Consider the following 10,067-nt stretch of genomic DNA (forward strand, 5'->3'; position numbering starts at 1 on the left):
CGCATCGCTCGATTTTTGAGATATTTTGTGTCGGGTGGCGTATATTAACGCCGTGCTTTGTCTTCTTACCAAAAGGAGAAAATAATAAATATTTTATTCACTCGAACGGAAATTGAAACCGTTAGATTATTTTATAAACTTGTTTATAATATTATTTCGTACTGGATCTGAATTTTTATCAACAAAGCAATTTTCTCTTTAGTAAGTATATTGCTGTACTTCACAAGTTGATAGCATTGCGCTACGCTATCGATGCTTGTGATCTTTGAACAAGCTACGTTTAAAGGAAAAGATTACTATACGTTGAAGATAAAGGTAATAATAGATAAAGAACTTGTAAGAACCGTTTTGCGGCGTTCAATACCGCCACTCAACACGCAATTTCTCAAGAAGTGGGTGAACGGAAGTGGGAAACCAAAGTCTTAATGGGAACGGAGTGCCTTACTAAAACTAAGTTCCATCAGCCTTTACTGCTATTTAAGGAATGCAGCGAGAAGCTAAAAAAAGTTCTGTAACATTAAATGTCATTAAAATCAAAATTAGCGTATTAAATATGATTTTAATACATTAATAATGGAGGCCGAAATGAGGAAAAGGATAGCTTTTTCTCACTTAACTTCATAAAAATACAGTGAAAAAGAATATTTAAATTTTCAGAAGTACTTAAAGTAATAACATAGATAAATAACTCGTAACAAGCATATACGGATTTCGAAGTTTAACGTGTGGCTTAGTAGTCAAAGCATTTAGACAACTTCCAAGGCAGGTTCAAATCCATGGCATTATTTTATGAATAAATTCTCAAAGAATATATAATTAAAGCTTAAAAAAGAATGTATAATTACAGCTTAAAACAAAATCCAAACGTCCAAAAGCTCATTATTCCCTCCCTAATTTATAGAAAAGTTAACAAGCAATGTGGGAATGACACAGCAAATTACGTTAAAGACGTCGGCGTCCGCCTTTGAAGACACGGTAGCCGGCGAGCGTGACAGTCGACGTCGGCGACTGTTTTATGTTGCAGGGCTACCGCTGTCTAATTTTAGCTAGTAATATTTTAGTTTAGTTAATTATTTTTTAGATTTTTTATAGTATTATACGAGAGCGAAAATAATTATGACGCTCGTAGTATAGCGGCACAGAATGAAAACTCGACAGTTGTGGGTTGTATTCCCTCTCGGGGAAATTAAACAATTTTACTTAGTCGCTTTAGTAACCAGATAGAGTTGTATTCCTAAACCGATGGAATGAAATCAATTCACGGTAAATATATCATATAATATTTAGTTCCTCTTTTAGTTTAGTTGGATAAAATGCTATCATTTACCATGCGCAATATAACTCTAAATAGCCTATCTTTAAATACCTTTAAGTTTCGACCATCCCTTGGTTCCCTTTAATCGAAATAGAACCCAGAACCATTATGTAAAATATTTTTGTAAAACATTATGGTACAATTTGGCAATAAAGCGGGCGAAGCCTTTTTTAGTACAATAATAAACCACAGTCGCCATCCCTAGTAGTCAGCGTGTAAAATGTCAGCGATTACGGGCAGCGTGAAGCCGACCGCGGCGCCGTCACCACTCGCGGCCGACAGCTATCCCTCTGATTAATACCACTTTCGATGTAAACACCTGTAATTATCTCAAAAGATCATTATAATTGGAAAAAATGGCAACCTAGCTATTATATAGATATTATTTAATATGGTTAAAGGTGCTTAAAGTACGGGTAATTATAGATATTTATTAAATAGGTGTAAGTGGGCTTCTAGGCCATCTTTGTAGAGTGGGACAGGGTGTAATTGTAGACGCGATGGTTGTGGCTTCAGTCTCTGGAAGTATTCAATTTTTAAGCATAACTCGGCGGAGACAAATTATATATTTGAAAATATTACAAAATAAATGACGGTAGAAATCTACCATATAGCTACTGGTTTTTATTGCACCAATTCCGATGCAAGAAGCAATGCGTAAAGCAAAAAAAAAACCGTTGAGCGACTTTTAAACCTGACCTCTTATAATACCAATAATAGAAGTTAGTGTCTAATGAATATATGACCTAAAATAAAGTCCGCCCCTCAAAAATCACCGAACAGATTTACAATTTGTTCAAAATTAACAAGCCAATAGAAAACTAAATAAAGGATAACAAATAATAATTTCGGCTATTTCGTTCTCAGAAAAGTCATAATAATCATATACATAAATTTACATCAACCGGGCATTGAACTGGCTACATCTGCTAAGGCCATAATCATAATATAAAGATCGTTTACAGTTTCATTACTTATAATTAAGATATAAAGAACGTTATCTCCATCAAACTCTTTAAGATTATTTAATGAGTATCCCCGTGATAAACTATCTAGGACTTATCATGAGAATATATTATATTAATTAAAAATAATATGTTATCTTAATGCTTTACAGGTTTTTAATTACAAAGATATATTGCAGCGATAGCACAAGTAAATGTGAAGGTTGTGAGTTCGATGTCACGTGGAGGGTATGATTTACTTTCTTTTAATGTTGTGCTTAGATGATATGCGACGTTGAGTTCCCGCACTCTACATGCTTGTAGAGTCATTTCAGTTCAGTTTCAGTAAGCGCGATGGTTATACGTTCAAACTTTTTTCAGAGGAATAAATTATTCACATTTCATGTCTTCGCTCAGGTGACAAGATAAAGTTCCGTCCCTCAAAATATCTCGAAAATTCGGCAGAATGAGGAAAACGGAATGTCTTAACACTAAGTTCCTTCTGTCTACACTGCTACATGCGGGATACAACGCGAAGTTAAAAAAAATGTGTTTTTAATATTTTACAAATATTTAATTACTAAGATATATTATAATGGTGATATCTGTTAAGTAAAATATATTTTGGTAACGCTAAATATATATGTACAAACGTACAAAATATTGCCAATGTCTTAAATCTGTGAAAACATAATTGGTTTTTGAATATTTTTTTGAATGTTTTATTATTTAATCATTATGTACTTTACTGTACCTTTGAAAATTAAATGAGAAACTTGAAAAAAGTTTCCTTATATTGTATTGTTATACGAATTAAGTATATGAAAATTAAGGCACTTTTTTACTTTCAGGAAAATATAACAACAATTACCATTTCTATTAGTATCCTAATATTATGTATAAAGAATTAAACAGATTACAAAGAAAATATTATACAAATTAAGCAAAAAATAATATTAAATATCAGAACTACTTAGCAAACAACCCAACTAAAACCCTATGTTTATATTAAGTGCAACAAAAAAAGCATTTAAATATTAACATTTCTATAGAATTCTATAGAAAAATGAAAAATCTAGTCACGATTACACTAATACCTACAAGTGGTTATTAAAACGAGGGTCCCTTCGTAAGCTAAACAATGAGATAGCATTTCTTTGCGGCTCGGGTGGTCGGCAATACAAATCCCAGCGCTACCTAAGGCAATTACGCAAAAAGATTATTAAAAACTCATATTTTACGTTGTTTTTGTTATAAAAAAATGTAAATATACTGAATTCATAAATGTTTTTACAGTATCAAAATAGTTTTTAATACTTTTTATGTTGTTAGGTAGGGTAGTGGCTGTATACATGATGGCCATGGATTCGATCGCAATTTGGGGGATGAATTATTTTACTGTTTCCCTCTAGAAACTTGTCTTAACACTACATATCTTGCTCAATGTGATAAAAAGAGAGGAGAGCAAAAAAGTTTTTACAATGCATAAAAGAAAAAGAAGAATTCAAAAGAAAAAATATGCATTTTTTCTCCTTTTTTTAATTCAACCTGGGACCCATGAAATTGTGCACAAAGTCACTCCTCCATAGTTGAGAAATCGATATGAATGTATCATCAGTGCCATTTAGAATCTTCAATATTTCCAATGAGGTTGACGTGAGGAATTGTCTACGTACACTACTAACGACATCTATGAGAGCTTTTTGAAAGCTTAACTAATACCGAAAACTGAGTATTTTTTATAAAAAAACCAAATAAATTAATAAAAACTTGAATTACTTGAAATTAAAAGAATTTCAGGAAAAAATATATATTTTTTACTTTAACTTAAACAGAAAATCATATTTTTTAAAATTATTGTATGAAAATAAATTGTGACTAAAAGATTGAAAAATTAAAAATAAAAAACAATACACAAGATATTTCATACATGTAAAAACACAAAAAATATATATTTCAATTAAAAAAAAACGCAGCATTTACAAACAAAAAAAAACAAAAACCAAAATCAAACAGAAAAGCTCAACAAAGCTCATTACCAAAAATCAACTTCCGTTCCATACATCCGACACCCACACACACCCATACAAACATACATATTTCATACAAAAATCCTTTCATCAGACCGCTAGAGTGAGACAGTGACTGAGACATTTAACAGGGTGTCAAGTAGTGGGGCACAAGGCGGTAAGCTCCCGCAAAGTATACAAAATGCAAAAATGGCGACAGAAGTGACAACGTGTCAGTGGTGGGGGGGAAGCGAGACCTCAGTCCAACGCCGACCGTCGTACAGTAAAGACGTGTGTGGAGTGATGTGATACAGCGTGATCGTGATAGTGATATATAAGACTTGAAAAAAAACTGGAGAAGGATAATATTTTGTGGAGCACAATGCTCACGTCCAGCAATCAGTATTTAAGACCGGATTATTTATCGCCGTTGCCAACTACGGTAGGTTTTGATTATTCGTGTTGAAAAGTGTGGATTTGTTAATTGGATTTAATATGCTACTTTTATAAGTAAATTTAAATAATCTTTTTTTTTAAATCTTACACAATTCAGAGTGGTAAATTATATTTGAATTCTATTTGGGGTGTAACGGTCAAAAATAATATTTTTAAGTATGTATGTATTTTCTCGAGCTTTTGTAAGTTTTTCAAAATTAATTTCACAATATGATATATTGATAATAAAATGAAAAAAATCTTTAAAACAAAATATTATCGAGTTAATTGTAATATATTAATTGGAACCCTTAATTATATTTCAAAAAGGAGTATTTAAAAATTGTAAATAAAACTGCAAAAATCAAAAATATACCATTAAAATTTTAAAAATAATATTGTACTACAAACATACAAAATATATACAAAAATATGGCTAAAATTGAATTTAAATTTAAAAATATATTAATATGTAATATAACTAGCATACAAATAAAAATATATTTTCTCATCAAAACAAAAAAAAAGTTATACAATCTGAATAGTTTTCCTGAAATATCATGTTGTGCTGTATCTTACACATAAGAGAGATGGCAAAGCACAGTGAGTGTTAAGTCTTTTAGAGATTTCGTTTCCCACTTCCAATTTTCGAGATATTGCGTGTGGAGTGGCTGAACTCTACGTCGCTTTGTTTAATTACCTAAGCGAGGAAACGAAAGTAATTCATTCCCCCAGGGGGTCCACCCAAAATTGGAACCGCACTCACAACCGTCAGTAGCTCAGATTTTTGATTTAATTAAAACTATTGATATCAATATTGTTAATTTCAATAAGTATAAAATAATTATAAAAACCTTATTTCAACAATTCACAATAACAATTTTCAAATTAATTGAGACGAAAACTATACTCAAGATAAACCTCCGTAATTGTTTTTTAGTTCCTAATTATTGTAAAATTACATTTGTAATTAATATTTGACAGTAGTAAACAAGAAAACGTAAAAGCTATATATTTATAATTAGCTAAATTTACATATTTTTATTTGAAAATACACAAAAAGATCTCAAGAAGAGAGAAAATTATTGAAATTTTTTTTATATTTTAATCTCGATATTAAACTCAAAAAAACATAATAAATCAAATCGATTATAAGCGTATTTTAGTCAAACATAAAACATTTTGTGTAAATACGTTTAAACAATTAATTAAAGTGTTGGCTCAAAAAAATATCCAAGAAAATAATTTTTCAAGACGATAAACAAGGCCATAAAACACGCAACACTCGGACTGAGACATTCAATTTAAAATGATTGATTGTATTATGAAGCGAAACGTTATTTTCGTGATAAATTATTTCGATACTAATATTAGTCGACTAATTTTAAAGTTTATTAATCGTTTTTGATGCGATTTAACTAAATTATTGACTAAAATTATATAATAAAAATGACACTATAATTATTGAGTTGATTATAGTAATTATCAGAAATTACTCAATTAATTAGTTTGGCTTTGAATATTAAAAAATATTAAATGTAGTTAATTTATCATAATTACTTTGTACTTGGTAAGTTATATAAAAGTTAATGGTCCGACGCTATCTTAATAATAGAATTTATCGTAAATTTATAGTTTATATAATAATATAATAGCTATAAAAAACATTTAAATAACAAATTACGCATTCAAATATATTTATTCAAGTCTTGTTGGAATCGTGTCAGAGACTAAATGGAAATTGAATAGTTCCGTGCGACTAACACATGCCAAACATAAAACAAAATCCGCCCCCGAATACTCAAAGTAACGCGTCGTGATAATAGACGTGACAGCGCGGCAAGTACAGGCGCGCCGCAAATACAGCGGCACAAATTGGCCTTTTCACTGCGAGATTACATGATGCGGGAGCCGAGTGAGATGTCAAGCGGGGCCGACGGCTGCCAGGCGCGGGTAATGGCGCATCGGCCGCGTGATTGGACCCCCCTGCCTCCCTCCCTTTGTGCCGTCACTCGCACCGACGTTTCATTTCATAAACCTCTTTGTTGCAGCTCGACGCGAAAAAGAGCCCGCTGGCGTTACTGGCGCAGACCTGCAGCGCGATTGGTGCTGACACGCCGAACCCCAAGCTCATCTCCGCTGCGGAAAAAGCTAGTAAGAAATACGACGAAAAACCAGTGCATATGGATAATAAACCCAGTTTTAAGCCTTATGAATCGTGCCTAACGAGAGAAAAGACTAGGACGCCGGAGGATAGGGCGTCCTCGGTAAACGCTCACTCTAAAACTCCATCATCGAAGGGAAGCGCTTCGACTACACCGGTCCAAGCAAGATGTAACAGCAACCAAAGCTCATCCTCCCAAAGGACGTCGCCATCGGCGCACCGTAAAACACCTTCAGAGAAATCCGATGAAAGAAACAGTCCTCTACACTCACCTGCTCAAGGCAAATCGAATTCTGACTCAAGTAATCCGTCGTCCAAGTTACCATACCCAAGTGCATTACCGTCCGCTGATACCAAAGAAACATCTAGCTTCAAATCAAGTGTACCTGTCTCCTCGTCAGCTTTTCTTGGCGGACTACCCCCAACTGGATTCCCACTGCCCATGGATCTGATGACGAGCAGTTTGATGGCAGCGCAACATCAAGCTTTAAAAAATGGTTTAAATCCATATTTAGCATACGCCAGAATGAAGGCACCAGGCAGTGACTTAGGTATTTGTAGAGATCCATATTGTACGGGATGTTCACTCAGTTCTCATTTACTTAAATCGGCAGTTTGTCCAGCCGGCTGTGCCCAGTGTGATCACGCCAAAACACCGTTTTCTTTACCGAGTGGTCATCCTGCTGCTGCTGCATACGCGCACGCACAACTGGCTGCTTTAGCTGCCGCATCTCAACTCCCATTTGTATGTAGCTGGATGGCAGGTGATTCTGCATACTGTGGCAAGAGGTTCGCTACGTCTGAAGAACTTCTACAACATCTAAGATCACATACTGCGAGTGGGGAATCAAGTCCAAGTTTGTCTATGTTGAGCGCTACACATCCGCTCCTACAAAGGACTTACCCAACGCCTCCACTGTCGCCTCTGACACCTCGGTTCCACCCATACAGCAAGCCGTCTCACCTGATGTCGTCACCACCGCTACCGTTCCCCCTGCCGCCTCATCCTTCACTCGCAGCGTACTTCCCATCATATCCTTTATTCGGGCCGCGGCCGCTTCATCCTTGAGGACCGTCGGCGCTCCACGAGAACAAGAAGGGGGGCGCCGATCAGTAACGCCCATGCCAAAAGGACATTCGAAACTGAGGACAGTGTAAATATATGTTAGAGTTCTTTAGTTTCTAGTCGGCTCATATCATCGAACGATGCCCCGCGGGGCGCGACAGCTGTGATCTCTAACTTGTAATGTCGTAGTGCACACACTGAGCCCGCTATCGCTTCGGTGCGGTATTTTCTAGTTAGAATAACTCAATTTTTATGTACCAAATCTATATAGTGACGTAATTTAAATAGTTTGTAATTTAAGTTGTTACGATTAGTGATTGTTAAAATGTGTTTTTGTATTTCTTATAATATTTTTGACTATTATTTTTGTCGATTTTAACACTTACTTTGTTTGATGTTCGCTAAAATCTCTTAAATGTTAACCTTAATGATTTATAGCCCGTTTTGTTGCACCAATTTTTTCTTCATAAAATTTTAAATGTTCAGAACAAAAAGCTTTCGAACTAAAAGCTTTGTCAAGCACCGTTTTTAAAAATTAATGTTTATAATATATGCCCAATACCTTCATCATCACGGAAGTGGATTGTGCGTACTAGGAATATATCATTGTAATAGCTGCAATATCTGTTTACAATTTGTTGTTGAAAAGTACATAAAAATGGAAAATATACGTAAATATTTAATTTGATCATTTCGTTTTGTTTTCTCCTTTCTTCCTTTTAAAATATAAATAGTTAAGTTTATTTTCAATATTTTTTCTTAAATTTATGATACATTAATGCAAAAAAATCTATATTAGAGACATTTATATACAATTTTATACACGTATGTGGCGGATATAAGCGCCGAATTTCCTTTAAATAGATAACCATTGCCCCTAGTGGATATTGGTCCAAAAATTGGTAATATAGCATAAAAATATAAGTAGACACAGGCAGACAGACAATAAACTGTTTAAAGGGATCTAAAGTAAATCAAAATTTCATATTATATTAATATTACATTTGAGTGGCGGAGTTCAACGCCGCGCTTAGTCATGTTAACAGAGAGAGAACCTACAACCGTCGCGTTTACAGATACTCACTGAGCTGCTGCGCTACAAGAGTCATATTATAAATATAAACTATTATTTCACAGCCGCAAGCTTCATAATAAACGTGCTACAATCACAAATCTCTCTCCCGTGAGTCAAGTTTGCAACACCCATAATTAGGAGCGAACCAGCTTCTATATAATAAATTATGCGCAATTTATCTGTCCGTCTGTCGCCATACATCATGAGCTTTGGTCGGCGTTGAAATATTATGAATGTTAGCAATACGTTGACTTTTATATCACTTCTTGTGGACTTTAGATTATTATTTTGGGTTTTGTTTTCATAATATTTCATGTTTTAATGTTAATTCAGTTATTATGTAATAGAAATAGTTTTGTCATATATTTTCTACTACAGGCTTTTCTTTAAATCAATGAATCAGAGGCCGTCGCGTCGTGGCGCAGCGTCTGACAAGAAACATGACGGTAGTGGCGGCGTTGAGTTCCACCAGAGAGTAACGGAGCGTCTTAATTAAGATTTTTTGTAATTTTGCCACTACTAAAGGCCACGTTTAAGTAAAACTCATGAATATTAGAAAAGACTTTTATAATTTGTAGAAAATTAGATCGCGTAAAGCTATGAAAGTTCATAATTTGAGTGTATACAATGATTATTTTATGATTTTTTATCATCATTCGTTGACTTTGTTAGAAGTTAGAGGAGATCTATATTATATGCCGTAATATATATTTTAAGTTGTGTAACATACAATTATATACTCGTAAGCTTATTTTATACTAAACATAAGAAAATATATATATATTTTTTGTATTTTTCTACATCTTAAAGCTAAACTAAAAAGGAGAAGAGAGACAAGTTTATTGCTAAAATAGAAAAAAATAAATATATTTAACCCTTAGATAAACATCAAATACCTCATACGAGAGTTCAATGACGGTACAGTACAGAATAATAAATACAATCTAAAACGAATGGTTTCCGTTGGGCATTATTGATAATAATATGGTAAATTAGCAAAGTAAATATGTGTTCGCGTATTTGAAATTATCACAATTTATTACAAATTAGTACTTATTT

General features: G+C 33.6%; 1 protein-coding gene across 1 annotated transcript; it reads left to right on the plus strand.

Annotated features, from left to right (window-relative positions):
- The first annotated feature begins 4,504 nt into the window (after positions 1 to 4,504).
- elB (zinc finger protein elbow B) lies at positions 4,505 to 8,621 on the plus strand. The gene is made up of 2 exons (XM_085186853.1): positions 4,505 to 4,710; positions 6,755 to 8,621. Exons 1-2 carry the CDS (start codon positions 4,651 to 4,653, stop codon positions 7,934 to 7,936), a joined length of 1,242 nt encoding a protein of 413 aa, XP_085042979.1. The 5' UTR covers positions 4,505 to 4,650; the 3' UTR covers positions 7,937 to 8,621.
- Positions 8,622 to 10,067: the final 1,446 nt, after the last annotated feature.

Source organism: Heliconius melpomene, chromosome 6, assembly GCF_056956725.1.
Source record: "Heliconius melpomene rosina isolate 202511_hmr_F chromosome 6, ASM5695672v1, whole genome shotgun sequence".
Taxonomy (NCBI): Eukaryota; Metazoa; Arthropoda; class Insecta; order Lepidoptera; family Nymphalidae; genus Heliconius; species Heliconius melpomene.

Bases quoted from the DNA above. Each gene is read 5' to 3' on its own strand.
- elB (XM_085186853.1), top strand. From the start codon at position 4,651: ATGCTCACGTCCAGCAATCAGTATTTAAGACCGGATTATTTATCGCCG. The intron at 4,711-6,754 runs GTAGGTTTTGAT...TCTTTGTTGCAG, and splicing joins TATCGCCGTTGCCAACTACG to CTCGACGCGAAAAAGAGCCC.